The 15,270-nt window shown below is 43.9% G+C and overlaps 1 protein-coding gene across 5 annotated transcripts in view; it reads left to right on the top strand.

Moving 5' to 3' along the window:
• Nsmce2 (NSE2 (MMS21) homolog, SMC5-SMC6 complex SUMO ligase) overlaps window positions 1-15,270 on the top strand; it is a 208,979-nt gene that overhangs the window by 142,609 nt on the left and 51,100 nt on the right. Inside the window, exon 5 of one of the 5 annotated variants that reach the window (XM_013348927.2) lies at window positions 12,968-13,310. The exons of the other annotated variants lie outside the window; for them this stretch is intronic. Coding sequence (XP_013204381.1) covers window positions 12,968-12,969 — 2 coding nt within the window. The 3' untranslated portion in view covers window positions 12,970-13,310. Of the gene's footprint in view, window positions 1-12,967; window positions 13,311-15,270 lie in introns of those variants that run through there. 5 annotated transcript variants of the gene reach the window in all.

Genomic DNA, 15,270 nt, shown 5'->3' with positions numbered 1-15,270 from the left:
CTTTCTGTCTCATGCTCCATATGCCAGCACCTGTATCCTCCAAGGCTATAGGTCCCTCCAAGGCTATAGGTCCCTCCAAGGCTATAGGTCCCTCCAGTGCATGGAAAGTGTCTCTTTCTGTCTCATGCTCCATATGCCAGCATCTGTGTCCTCCAAGGCTATAGGTCCCTCCAATGCATGGAAAGTGTCTCTGCATTTTTGTGACCCTCATTGGACAGGCATAGGGATTGTTGTGTGCTGACCTGTCCTGTCTGCTGTCCCGCTGAGTTTGGGGCTCTGTGGCATGGGTTCTGGTGACCACTTCATCCAGGAGTCTTTTCTTCTTCTGCACCTTCCCATTAGTCCCCGCACGGGAGGCGGAGGGGCTGTTCGCCTTCTCCAGGGGCCTTTCTGTCTCCCAAGTCAAGCACTGGTATGTCGTAGACATTAGGAGTATGATGACCAAATGAAAGCTAGCACAGGCTTAGGTGTAGGTTTGCTACAAATTTATAAACAAAAATATTGTCTTTAAATGCTTAACTCGGCTGTGATTGCTGAGACATCACTGCAAACTATAATTCAGTGAATAACCAGCCACCAAATAATTCCAAGACAAAAAAATGCAAAAACTCTTTGAAAAATGTTTGGCTAGAAAAATATTTTAAATCAATTTTGAATATAACTTTAATTATTTGATATAATAGCAGAGGAGGATCCAAAAAATAAGCATACTTGAGATCTTAAAAATAAATTATCAGGGGCCACATTTCACAAGAGATACTTGCTAGGTTTTAATTGATTGTAGTGCAATATTAATTGATTATAGTGAAATGATGAGTGTTGTGTGGAGGGAAGAAGCAAAGGTGTTCACTTAAGTACCAAGAGAAAGAGAATTTCTAAAGTGGTTCCAGAGACACTACACCATCTTTAGGGTTCTCCAGTGGCATGGAGGGGCGTCCTGGAGCAGTCTCCTGGCCCTCCTCTCAGGTTTGTTCCCCACCCTTCTCTGGTTCCTTTGGAGGAGAGGAAGTTGGGGGAGGCTGGAGAAGCCTGAGGGCGGAAGACAAGGGTAGATGAAGCCAATGGGTGTTTGCCATGCCCTGGCAGTAGCACAGATCCAAGGCCTGTACATTGCTGGCTCCCGCTCCAGCTCCTTGTTTGCTTTTGTGAAGCATGCCGGAACTGACCTTTCCCCTTGCCCTCCATGCTCTGGGTGACTCAAATGCTGAGCCATTGTTTCAGGAACTGATTATGCGCTGACAGTATGGTAGAGGTATTTCCTCAGCCCTTGCTGAAGCTGAAAGGTGGGTAGATTTTGGTATGCTTCTGCTTCAGTCAGGAAGACCTCTCTTTCTTCCTTTGGGTGTTGTTTTGGTTTCTCCTTAAGTAATACATATCACAGCCCCAGATGCTGAGATTGACCCGATCCTGCCAGGAAACTGCCAGAGATCTTGTAGCTTTCGCTGGCAGCTCCCAGCATTCGTGTGTCATTTCTGTGAAAGGCTCACCCCATCCTTCTTACCAGCACAAGGGGGCCAAGATGGAACTGGAGTTAGAACACAGTCAAGTGTGGGTGTGTGAGCCATGTTAAGCTACTGTGCTTGTCAGTGCCCAAGGAAGAGCCACTGTAACCAGTGTGAAGGAGGTTTTTCTAAGTAGATTCATGGGATCTCCCCGCTCTGAAAGTTTGGAGTTGCCAGTTAAATACATATGTATTTTTCAAAGGAAATCATCAAAAAAGACATTCCACTCTTATTACAAAGCTATTTTAGGGGTAAATATTTTGATAGATGTGGTTCGGTGCACCTGGGAGCTGAGCTGTAGCTTGAGGCAGTTAGAACAGATGGGGCTCTGAGATAGCTCAAGGCTTGGGTTTTCCCCTGTGCGAGGCACATGCTTGGTGGGGGCAGCGGGAGCCCTAACATTTTCTATGCTGACGTTAGAAAAGTAGCTTCCTCGTGAGACAGTCTCATTACTGGAGTTCTAGGACCAGTCTAGGACTTCTCTCAAATAAATGTATAGCAGAGTCTGTTGTGATACAAGCATTTTGTTAGGGGAGAGAATGAAGTCTGGAGACAGGACTAAGCCGTGTCAAAGCTGCTTAAGTTTGCATCCGATGCAAGGTAGAGGTCCTAGGTTAGGGCACTTCTGATTGGCATGAATATCAGACATTTAACAAGACAGAGAAACTGCTGTGAGCTTCCTCACTAGTCAGCTTGAAATCCTAGCATATAATTTTTAAAAATAACCCATGCGTCATCCAACCTTGTGAGGAAATAAGTGTGCACGTGTGCAGTGCTGGCTGCTCTCCGTGCTCACCTGCCATCTCAGGAGATGGATTGCTTGTGACATTTTCCAGTATCCACTTTTCCCCCTTTGACTAAAGTCCTGTCTTTCATCGGCTGTAAAGGTATCTGTCCTTATGAAAGCAGCGTACTAGGAGAGATATGACTTGGTAAACTCAGTATAGTTATTGGCCCCATCCTCAAATTAATGCCGAGTGTAGGACAGAGGAAGAGCGAGCTTGTTTGTTGTTGTTGTTTATCTTTATGTTTTTGTTTTTTTGAGACAAGGCCTCGCTGTGTAGCTGGGCTGCCCTGGAACTCAAACCAGTCCTGCCTCGTCCCCCAAGTGCTGAGTTTTACAGGTATGAGCTACCACACCCTCTCATTTGTCACTTCTTGTTTCCTGTCCCAAGATAAGTTCCCCGAGGGCAGAACCCATCTTTCTGTCCTCATCTAGTGGCTGCTGATGAAGTGTTGAAGGGCTCCTTTTCTCCAGCACCCAGAGCTGTCAGTTGACACAGTCAGTGGTAATTTTTCAGCACTTCCTTCCTAGTAGCACAAGCAGGAACATGGATACTGTGAGCTAGGCAAGAGTTAACCCTTCCCATCCTGGGTAAGAGTTCCTGATAAACTTTCTCCTTGGCTGAGGAGAGAGAACTAGGCCCAGGGCTTCCTCAGAGATGGCCTTTACAAATTGGGGGACTGGCTTTGATTGCCAGAAATGTTTGTAGATCCCGGAGGTGCCCTGTGCTTGCGGCGTCTGCTAAGCCCCTGTGCTCTTCCACTTAACGTTTTGTTAGCCTTTGTGCACACTGCTTTTTGAAACAGTGCGGTCGGGTGACTGCAGCCATTCTTAACAATCGGGGTTTTCTTTTTAACAATATGAGCATTGCAGATTGCCTTTTATTTATTGCACACAGTATTAGAAAAAAACCATTTAGAAATGATTGTGCTAAACTTACTTTAAAATAAAAAGGTTCTGTTTAAAGTTCAGCTGATTATATTATAAACCAGGACTGATGATTTATTCTAGCTATACTTTTTCCCCCTTGTATGCTTTTAGTTCTTGTTTGGGATACTGACGGGAGAAAGCCCGTAAATTATGTAGATTACTTATTTAAGGCACCTGATTTAGTAGCAACTTGTTGACTAATTGAGGTAACACTTTTAGTTAGAAATAATTAGAAACAGAAAATCCAAGTTGGTGAAGGACATCTCATTATAATTATAGTTAATTTGTGACTATATTTGGATAAAGTAAATGTGTAAATTTAATAATTTCTCAAGTGCATGCTCTCCTCCAGATCCTGCCTTACAAACCCATAGTCTTCCTCACAGTAGCTCATCTGCAGGAGACCCTAGTCATTTTCTAGGAAGAAACCTGCTGGGGTACCAGGACTGAGTCAATGCAATCTCAGCTCTGCTCCTTACCTACAATCTTTGTGATGATCGTAAGCATATTTAAATGGCTTTCAAGGACTCTGAGCTTTTGGCCAGTGACGCCAGTGACAGACTTTCTTCCTTCAAGTCTGTGGGTGTGATCTAGTAAGCTATTTCCCCTCACAGTGCAGAGTGGGCCCTGCAGCAGGATGGGTCGTTTACTCTAGAGCCATGAGCAGGGCCCAGCCTGATGTATGATTCTGATGGTGTTTCATTGTTGAAGAAGAATGTTTGAGGTTGAGCTGCCTACCAGTTTAGCTGCTAAGGCAAAAACCCAAGCTTGGTCACTGTATTAGTTACCATTCTCGTAGCTAAGACAGAATACCTGACAAACAGATCTGAAGGACGGAAGGGTTCTCATAATGGAGAAGCCATGGCAGCAGGAGCACAGCTGGCTCCGTTGTGCCCACAGTCGGGAAGCAGGGAGATCTAACTGCTGGTACTCAACACCGGTCCCCTTGGAGTGGTGGCGTCCACATTCAGGGTGAATCTTTGCTTCTAAGTTAAATCTTTTTGGAAACACCCCCATAGATACACTCAAAGGTGTGTTTCCATGGTGATTCTGAGTCAAATGAAGTTGACAATGAAGATTACCCATCACAGTCACTAAGCGTCTAAAATACCACTCATTGTGTTATCCAGCAAGCATGGTGGAGTGTCCTGAAGGGAATACAGAAATCCCCACGGGCTCTGCTGCACGTCCAGGACATCCTCTGTGTGGCTCAGCACACTCAGAACTAGTGGGGCCAGAAATCAGTTACATGAGTGATCTGCTTCCTTTTGTAGGCCCTGGCTGGAGAGCAAATGCCTTGTCCTGTCTGCTGCTCTCAGTTTCCTAGAGAAAGTGGAAATTGGAATGATGCTTTTTAAATATTCACTGCTGATTAAAGTTTTCAGAACACTGTAGCTGAACAAAACCTGTTTCTAAATTACAGGTTCTATGTGATTAGGAGGTTGTATAGGGGATGCTAGTTCCCTTGATGTAATAATCAGTTGTTTATCTCTTCAGATTGTCGCTTTTGTTTTTTAAGAGAGATAGAGATATAACCCAGAACAGGTCAGTACTCCATTCTCCCTGATGAAGACTTGGTCATTTCCAAAGTCCACTTCAGCATACAGTTCTCCTGCACCACCTGTGTGACACCCAAAGCTTAGGCAGCAAGAATAATACTAACCTGCCCACATCTTCAGAGGATCTGCCATTGTGCGAGGGCAGGAGGCCACAGCATTCGGGACCTGTGTTACACACATGAGTGTAGCGGCATGGAGCCTCTTGGGCAGCCTTGGCTGGATTCTGGCTGCTTGCAAGTAATTTTGCCTGAGTCATGGAAGGGAACTGAGAGATTTTGATGAGCGCAGCTGTGCTATTGTGGGAGGTCAGTCTAGCAGAACTGTTGAAAGAGCAAGCATAGAGCCAGTGCCTGGCTTAAACCTTGCTTCATGACAGCAGTGTTAGTGTGGGAATATTACTTTAGCTCTCTGTGATCTTGCTTTCAGCCTCTCTAAGTGGCAGCAGCACAGGCTAAGTATCTTTCATCCAAAAGACTCAAGTGTTGGGGGATTTTTTCAGATATCATTTGTTACATGTATATAATGTGATAAATTCCAAGTTTCAAAATAAAATTCATTAACATTTTTGCTCAGTATATACTATATACACGTGGGCCAAAGATAAATTTTATGCAATATTTTTAATAATTTGTACATGAAACAGTTTCATGGTGTATGATATTCCACCCACAGTAATACTATCTACATCACAGAGTTACAATAATTACATCAACTCTCCAGTACCTCACACGTGGCAAATGCATTGCAGTTATCAACTACTGATGCTGCTATTGTTTTTAATTACAAAACCATTGAACTTTGAAGGCCTGGCTTCAGCCACTACTGTGCCTCTTAGTAATTGTGGCCACCGAGCTACTGCTTAGTTGATGTTTGTGAAGATCAGTATGATTGAAAAGACCCAAAGATAAAGTGTAATTACATATGAAAGTGCATAAAGGTTTCACATATGAAAAAGTATTGTTTGGTGCTTAGCCTTGTTTCAGAAGTGAGGACGTGGACTAGAACTGTTCCATCTTTGCCCAGCACTGCTCAGACCCCAGGATACGTCAGTCAGCTGTCTCTGTGACTTCTAACATTAGAGTCAAGCTATTCAAGTTGGCTTCAGTATCTTAATTCTCCTGAAAGAAAACATTATACTGCGTTTTGAAAGCATTTGCAGACCGTTTGCACAGTACCCAGTAAGTATTATTAAGACGGAACTCTCTAGAAAGGGCCTATTGGATCATTTCATTCTGTGATAATATTACAACAATAATCAACAGTAACCAAGACTATGGTATAATAGTCAAGGAGAAGTTGATTTTTATTTTGGTGTGGGGGGGGATACAACCAAGTGAAAATAGATTGATGAGAACCCCGTTTCCCTCACAGCATTATCTTTATAGCTGGTGTACTAATTGACTCAGAGCTAACACCTGGGTCGTCTATTTTTAAAAACCTACTGAAATCTACATCTTAGTGAGATTCTAGGAAAGAAGTCACAACAGCTGTCCAGGCATCTGTTTGAGTGATGCAGTGTGAAAAGAGTTCTAAATATAGTTAGGACCTAAGACAAATGAATTCCCATGTATTGTGGCAAGTATCAATTGAACTAGATCAGAAGAACGTGCTGTTAAAATTAGCCTGAATCAAGAGTGGATATGGTTTGCTCTGGAAGGCAACAGATGTGTGCCTTGAGTAATCTTTGTTAGCAAACTCAAGATATAATGTCCATTGCCACTTTCCAGGTGCAGAGAACCAGTATACCAGAATGTGGAGTAAGACCAAATGGCGTCAGGCTGACAGTGTAGCTCAGTTGCTAGAGTGCTTATATAGATGCATGATGCCCTGGGCTCAGTCCCCAGCACCACATAAAACAGGCATGGTAGTGTTCCACTTGGGAGGTGGAGGCAGGAGGATGAAGGTCATCCTCAGCTACAGAAGGAATTCCAGGCCAGCGTTGGCTGTAGGGGACCCTATCTCAACAAAAGTGTTAAAAGGTATGGCACAGGGCTCTTTCAAGAAGGCTTCACCACATCCAATACTTCCAGGATAACCCTGTGTCTATTTTGACTTTCCTAGCACCTCAGTTAGCAACTCTCGGCATCTTCTTAGTCTGTTTTGTATCATTGCAACAGAATTCCATGACTGGGTAGTTGATCTAATGTCAAGGTGCTAGAACCTGGCAAGGACCATTAGACGGTGTCATCTGATGGTAAAATTCAAAAGAACAAGAAACAGAAGGGGCATCTCACAGTGGCTGCTGGTGGTGGTGGTAATGATGTTGCTGCTGCTGGTGGGCATCAAACCCAAGTTCTCTACCGCTAAGTCACTCACTCTGCCTGTGTTCAAGAAATAACCCACTCCTATGAAAAGGACATTGATCACTCATGGGGACAGGACTCCCCTGACCTAGGAACTTGTTGGTGCCTCAGCTATCCACAGCGTTACATTGGGAATTGTGTTTCTAACACGCGAGCTTTGCATCTGTCCATCTTTCCCATTCCTTCCCCATAGTTCCTAAGTGTCCATAGTTGCTGAGAATGGTTTTATACCCTGACAATCCAAAGAAAAAGGTAGATCTCATCTGCCTTCTCCTAGAGACTGAGTAGCAATGTGCATTTTATTTCAGGCCTCATTCTCCCTATAAAGCTTTTAGCATTGTCCGGCACAGTGAATATCAGTAAACCACCCCAGTGTGTAAGAACACGCATAATTGGTAGTAGCTGCCATTTATGGAGCACTTATAACAGTCTAGGAATTCTCTGTACACGCATGCATGCATACACATATACACAAAGTGTTTTAATCCTTACAGCATCTTAAGGGTACATGTTATTGTTCCAGCTAGTCCCATTGCAGAGATGAACTGACTGGAGTTTAGTGAACTGGAGTTGCTCAGGATTACATGTTTGGTAACTTGAGTCCTTAACCATTGGGATGTTCCTCTAAGTGTCATTCCATAGTCCCCATTGCCCATTGACACACAACTCCCCCCACAGTATTTGTTCCCTGCCTTCCAGTGCCCAGGAGAACTAAATGCCCTGACTCCCCTGCCAACATGTAACCTCCTAACCCTTTCTCAAGATCACAAACTATCTGGAAGCAAAGGAAGTTATCAGTCAAGCTGAAAGCTGTCGTGCTAATAGAAGGCTAATGCTAATGATCAGTAAGAACAGGAGAAAAGGAGGGGAAGGGGGAGTCTGTAATAACTGCCCAATTTGTTTTCAGATTGTTCAGACACTTTCACATCTCTGAGTGGCCCACGCCTCACTAAGCCTTGCTGTGGTGTCAGTTCCTTCCATGTGGTAGGGGAAGAAACTGAGACCTATACCATTGCCAGAAGACGTTGCCCAAAGCCAAGGGTCAATTTGCAGCAAAGCTGGAATTCAGGTGCAATTCTCGTTCCTTTGTATCCCAAGAAAGTCTTCTCTGTGCAATGATTATTTATCCCAAAACATCAGGTGTTGGGTGACCTTCCTCTAACCCCACCACATATGTCCTTCATCTGTAGGATTTTACCAGTCATGTAAGAAACCTTGAAATCAATACAGTATAGAATTTACATCTCTGGATTTGCTGTGAGTTTCATGCCACATTGCCATGTACCTGCTGCTGCTGACTTACTTCCGCAGACCCCTGTCTTTCCACAGCTCTCCTGGCAAGAGACAGCAGAAGCCAAGCATTGTTCAGATAGATGCCCTAACTCAGAAAGCCTTCTCTCACCATTACCTGCAGTTGCCTGTTCTCTCTGCCTGCACAGCCACTCAAGTCTCTCCTTCAGAAAGAAAAGGCAGCAGAGGTTATTCTTGTGTAGCTGGGGCTGTCCCTCTTCCTTCCCCTCAAAGGAGAGGTCTTACCAGAGATACTCCCTACGTTCATTTTTTTCTTGAACTACAGACTTCTGAGAGCCTCCACCATTCAGTGAAACGTCTCAGGAAACACTTCTTGGCTGCATCTGGCCCAAGCTTCCGCCCTCTGCTAACTCAGACTCTCTCCATCACCTCAGTGTTTCCAGTCAGTGCTCTTGGGTTTGTTGGTGGTGTTTTGAGGGAGGGTCTCACTATGTTGTCCATACTGATTTCTAACTCCTGGGCTCAGACTGTATCCCTTCTCCAGCCCTCTAAGTATTCGAGACTAGAGGTGTGCACCACTGTGCTGATTCTCTTGATGGCAGTGTTCTCACTCCCTTCTTGTGTTCTCCTGTGGATTCCTTCTCCACTCCTGCACCCATACTTCAAACACGGTTGTTCGGGATTCTCTTTCTGGACATTTACCCTTCTTTGTCCTGTCCCTGCCTGTTCATTTCAGTGGTTACCATGGCTTTAGCGCCCATTCCACCTTCATGCTCCTGAATGAGGTCTTCGTTCTCTCGCCTTTGGGATATCTCCGGAGCATCTCAGGGTCATCATGTCCCTTTTTCCTTCCTGCATTGCCCACATAAGTGGGTCATCATTCTGGTCATGACTAGTCCAGCCTTTGTCCTCCACTCCCAGGAACTGCAATCCATCCTTCTGCTCCTCTGGTATTTCTCAAATGTCCTCTCTCACTGTGCCATAGCCCTTTCCCAGGGCCGTTACCTTTGTGTCTGCAATGCTTCTCTCAGCTTTTGTTGGTAAAGTTCTTTATCGGTCAAGGCTTGAGGCTTCATTGCTGGGTGATTCTTTAGGATAAATACTGTTATCTTAATTCGTTCTTTGTACTTTTCTGTCTATAGCAGTGTCTAAAACTTACTGTGTCCCCAGTAAATATTTGTTGAACAGGATGGGACTTTCTAGAAAAATCAGAATGCAAGAAATTTGGGGGAGGTTCTTGGAGGAAATCTACAGGTACTTGTCCAGCGTGCCTTGTTTGCACAGTTGTTTGGGAACACTGGATGTTAATACATACCCCTCCATCCCTGGATCCCTTCTCTGCCTGTATTCGTACTCACCTGCCGCTTATTCTCTCACATCCAGCACTCTGGCCTACCAGAGGTGGTTTAGATGCCTCCCATCCAAGTAAGGTGTGGTCTCCTGGTCCCTGTCTGGTTTCTAGGGTTAACTGCAAGCTCTTACAAGGCAAAAAAAAAAAAGTCAAGCTACTCCTTGAAGTGATAGACATGGAAAGCACCAGATGTCTGTGGGTGTGCTACTATCGATCTCTCTGTAGACTAGATCTCTTCCCACTCACCCGAATGTACAGGTCAAGTTTCTTGAGTCCAAGCTAAGAGCTGTTCTTTTATTTCAGGTGAGTTCAAGTTCTAGCTTCTCCAGTCAACAGTTGTTAATCAGACTAGCTGCCCAATTGCTGTGTTTCAAAGCATTTACTATCAAAGCCTTCTTGTCTATGAGTGCAAATACGCCATTGACGTTTATAAGAGGAATTATTTTCTACCCTGCATGCAAACTGGCCACAAAAGCTGCTGTATGCATATGATAGTATTGTGTGTGAAGTTTAAGGAATGCTGGGTTTTGACATTCTACCTTTGAATAAAATGAGGCTCTATTAGAAAATCCCTAGTGAAGAAAGCAAGAAAGTTCTAGGTAAACACCCGAGACGCATAATATTAGAACTACAGCTGCAGTGTTGTCATGGCATTGAGGAAAATTACACTCTCTGGTAATAGACCTTAAGTCTGTGCTATAAAAATGGTGAGAATGTGGGTCTTAATATTCAGAACAACTAGACATGTCTCAAAGTTGTTATTAAAAGCAAAAAGGTACCAACACAGGTTGACTTTAGTAAAACAAAATTACAAATTTAAGTAAACATTTGGGGCAAATAGTTTTTTCTCATAAGGGATTAAAGCAGGCATTAGAAATAGAAATTATCTCTTTCTAGAATGTAACATGATTAATAAAAACCCAGAGACGGATATTGGGGTTCAACCTGAAGGTCAGAAAAGCAAAGCAGCCAGCCACTGGCTCTTCCCTCTATCTCAGTCTGAAATGGCTATTCTGCCTCCAGGAATCTCAGAATGAGGCTGTGTCTGAGAGCTGTCTCCTCCTGTCTTATGTTCCCCTCTAGGGCTGGGATTAAAGACATGCACCACTGCTGCCCCATTTTCATGGCTACCTAGTGTGGCTGCTGGGACTAAAGGTGTGTGTGTGTCACAACTGCCAGGTCTGTAAGGCTGACCAGTAGGATTGGGACTGTTTTTCTCTCTGATCTTCAGGGAAGCTTGATTTATTAAAACACAAGTGAAACGTCACCACACTAGAACACCTGTATTTTTTCCATATAGTGCTTCTTCATTTCTCTGTAAACCAGCCTCCCCGGCCATCTGGCGAAAGATGGCTTCCTCTTACCACTCCAGGTTCTCTGTCCTCTTTCAGTTCAGCTAAAGAATCCATACTGAGTTGAAATATCTCAGTCCCAGTTTCAGCTTCTCAGAAGGAAATTGGTTGGTATGGCGTAGGTCAGAAATCCCTGTGGTCCTAACAACTATGGCCAAGGAGACAGGGCCATGTGATGGATGTGTGGTGCCATAGTATCCACCCAGACACAAAGCAGGCAATTCTCAGACAGGGTGGGCTGTCGTGTGCTAGACTGACCACCTTTCCACCACGAAACTCCAGGGAAGCCTGAAGTGAGAAGCACAGTGTAGCAGTCCTGATCAGGTACATGGCTTTTATAGCCTGAATGCCTGCATCTTCCAGCTGATGGCTCCCCTTACTCCAGGTTCATGCTTCCTGCTGTAGTACATAGAGAAGTGCCCAACCACAGGCAATCATTGTGCCTTTATTCAATAAGCAGAAGAAAATATTAGCCCTGCCTTCATGGAAATTATAGTCTGGTGATACAAATAGGCAGTAAATGTTTGAATAAATGCAAAGCAGAATTGTGGTGTACAGTTCTGGGAAGGAGAGAGGGAGGAAGACATAAAACTAGAACAAAACCTTTCAACAGGTGTCATCACCTGTTCATCCCAAGAGGATGGCAATGGTAGTCATAACTTTCTGTTTGCATATTATCTGTTCATAATCTTGGCACATACATAAACACTGTGGTTTGCATTTAAACATTTACTGGTTCGTTTAAAGTATTAGCTGCTAAGAGATTATCATAAAAACAAACAAAATATAAATACATGCCACAAATGTTAGTTGGTATTTTTTTAATATTGACTGACTTTTTTAATTCTTATTTTCCAGTTTCAATTGATAGACTCCCAGCCCAGAGTTTGATGTAATTATGAAACAGTATCAAGTGGTTAAGTTTACAATAGGAGATAAGAATTCAGTCAATCCTATAAGGAGATTTGGAATAAAATTTTACAAATAACAAGCAAAAGACATATTCTCTTTAGGACGTGCAGGCAGGTTTTAAAGATATGCCAGGATGTGTTTTGCCTATATGTTGGATTGTCTCTAGTGATCTTGGTGATGGTAAAGGGACCAGGGGTAAAGGAATCTAAGAAATGTGGGGGTTTGGGAGTTAAGCTAGCATATTTGTTGCCAATACTAACCAAGAAATCACTGTGAAAGCAAACCAGATCTAAGAGTGTTCTTCACAGAGCTTTTGCCTTACTTTATTCATTAGAGCAACTCCTGTTGGTGCTTACTTGAAGCTTCTGTATAAGCAACTCAGTGACTGATTGCTATAGATTCTTCCCTCTCCAAAGTTTGGATGATGATGGGACCATGCATTACATGTCATCTTTCCTCTTATGTCCTATGAGTCTTCTGGGTCAGCTTTATTGATAGAATCACATAGTATAGAATTCACGTGTTCGGAGTGTCCACTGACTTCCACATGTTTACACAGCTGTGCAACCATTTTGACAAGTGTAGCAAAAGAAAAAAAAACCTCTATTAGTATTCACTTCCCATGTTTTTCCAACCTCCCCCAACTCCAGCAACTGCACATGGAAGTTCTTTCTCTGTAGACTTGCTGTTTGGGATTTTGCATACAAGTATGTTCATGTGGTCTGGTTTGTCTGGCTCCTTTGATTCAGCATGATGCTTTCCTTTCCAGTTTCATCCATGTTGAAGCATGTATCCACACTTACTCCCTTTCATGCCTCTTAATCCATTGTACACACATGTCACCTTTATCCACTCATGCGTTGGTGGTCATCTTGCTTGTTTTTCTCTTTTGCCTGTGATGAATAATGCTGCCTGAATGTTTGTGTACAAGTAGACATGAGTTTTCGTTTTCATTTCTTGTGGTGTTTATCTCAGAGTGTAATTACTGGGTCATATGGTAACTCTTATGTTTATCCCTTTTAGGAACTGCCAGGCTGTTTCCCACAGTGGCGGCGCCATTTTACATTTCCACCAGCAGTGTCTGAGGGTTCCAATTGCTCCACGTCCTCAGCCAGCACTTGTTACTGCCTGTCCTTCTTACTGTAGCCACTGTAGTGGGTGTGCAGTGGTGTCTCATTGTTTTGGCTTACATTTCCCCCAGTGGATTAATTTCTGTGGTGTTTATATTACTAACCTAGGGCAAAAGTTTAAGTCTTGTACTTTCGTGTGAAAATCACTTCATATGACTGGATTGGCTTTCTGAAACAAAACATAGTTCTATACCAGATAAGTGTTGTTCATGAGGTTATACTTGTTAAAAAAAAAACCCAACCTTTAGTTTGATTTGGGTTTTGCCCCCCCCTTTGGCTTTTTTTTTTGGTTTCCATTTTTTTTCCCTTTTTTTTTTTTGGGGTTTTTTCGTTTTTTTTTTTTTGTTTTTTTTTGTTTTTTCGGGCGGGCTTTTTTTTTGTTTCCCGTTTTTTTTTTCTTTGTTTACCCTTTTGAATTTAGATGTGTGTCTCTGGTTTTATCGGTTGAGATTAAAGGTGGTTTATAGCACAGTAAACCCTTTCTCCCTACTCCGTGTCTCAGCGTGGGCCGAGAATCTGCCACCAGAAACTTCTTAAGCTAAGCCTTTCTCAACTGTCGTGTTGCTGTGATGACCTCAGGTTCTGACTGCAGAAGAGAGCCAAGAACCCTTTTCTGACTCGTGTGCCTCCCTGTCCTTTGTTTCCAGTAAAAGCTGTGCCGCTTTCAGCCCTTGCCTCTGTCTCTGATGTTCTCTGATGTTTTTGTCAGTTCTTGCGCCTTCTGTCTCTTTGGAGCTCCTCGTCTGCCGTCCTTGTTTCTGTCGTGGAAATAAGAACGTCATGTGCAGCTTGGGAGTGTGAGTTTCGCCAGCTCTCGGTGTGTACAGAATGAGAAAAGAAGGGGTGTTGAAGGAGGAAAGACTGCTGAGCCAAATTCAGAAGCTGCTCTCTCTAGAAAGAGTCCCAGCATGCCTCAGGAAGCTCCCCCGGGAAGGAGCACCTCCCTGAAGACCCAGTCCTTCTCTCTGGCACACTGAGAGCCACACCAGAGCTCAGCCTCCTGTGCACTGTGCACTCCTGTGGGGGACAAAGGGGGAAAGAGAAAGAATAGACAGTTGTCCCCTTTGTAGTGTCACCTCTGTCTTACCTGCTCCTCAACCTAATGTGGGCTTGGGGCTCAGCTGGGAGAGGCTGGAAATAATAACTAGATTGATGGGCAGAACTTGGATTTTGCCACTCCAGAGCAAAGGGAGGCGACAACTTAACGAAGCTGGAGTTAAGCCTTCGTGAATTCACTTTTGACACTCTTGTTAATTAAAACACTGCTCTGGGTGAAGCAGGCACATCATGACCCAGTTATGGTGTTGCTTTTCCTAAAGGTCCTGGACCACTAGATAATCCTCACCTGTGTGCCTTCTGAACGCCACAGAGGAACCAAATACTATTCAGTGATGTGCTACAGGAACTGCGGTTTAGTTCTGATTTCTAAATGACTAGCCCTCAAGTAATAGAAAAATGAATGATGGCAAGTCCTTACTAAACCATTCTGTGTGCTAAGCGTTATGTGAGAGCCGTGCATCGCCCTCTGAGGTGAACACAGTTGTCCTTCAAGTGAGGTGTGATGAAGGTCAGTGCTTGTCATATCCAGTTTGCCCCGTAGCTCAGCTTGTCTGTGGAGCAGGCATAGTGAATGGGAAAGCTCCCCACTCCCCTGTACTCTAGGAGGAGTGGAGGAGAGGGGATGTAGGATGGTTCCCCACCTCCCTGTACCCTAGGAGGAGTGGAGGGGAGGAGGTATATGAGGCGGAGCAAGGCTCTAAAGGCTAGAGAGCTTACCCAGACTAGGAAGCTAACTGATGGGTTTGGCTGTGGTGGAGCTTATTTCTGTTCGGCTTTTGAGTTTGGCTGTGGTGATTTATACAGGAAACTTCAGGCTCCTTTCCCTCCTAGAACAGAGGGAATGAAGGCCGAGGAGAAGCCAACTGGTTTGTTCTGTAATCAAATGTGCTTCTGTGGAACAAAAATGGATTTGAAATTTTGCTTGTTCTCTTATGAAAGTAAAATAAAAAAGGAACGCTACTTGAACTGATTTTCTGATTTCACATAGAAAATAAGAGTGTTCGGAACCTGAGTATACTTCCTCGCTGCAAATGTTGTTATCCACAGTCACTTGCTCAAGGAAATTGCCATTACCTCACTGTACTGTGAGGGTTCTAAATATCAGCAAACTAATCTCTCTCTCTCTCTCTCTCTCTC

This window comes from Microtus ochrogaster, chromosome 15 (genome assembly GCF_000317375.1).
Source record: "Microtus ochrogaster isolate Prairie Vole_2 chromosome 15, MicOch1.0, whole genome shotgun sequence".
Taxonomy (NCBI): domain Eukaryota; kingdom Metazoa; phylum Chordata; class Mammalia; order Rodentia; family Cricetidae; genus Microtus; species Microtus ochrogaster.
Note: the sequence above shows the minus strand (reverse complement) of the source record. Positions and strands in the feature narration are given on the sequence as shown.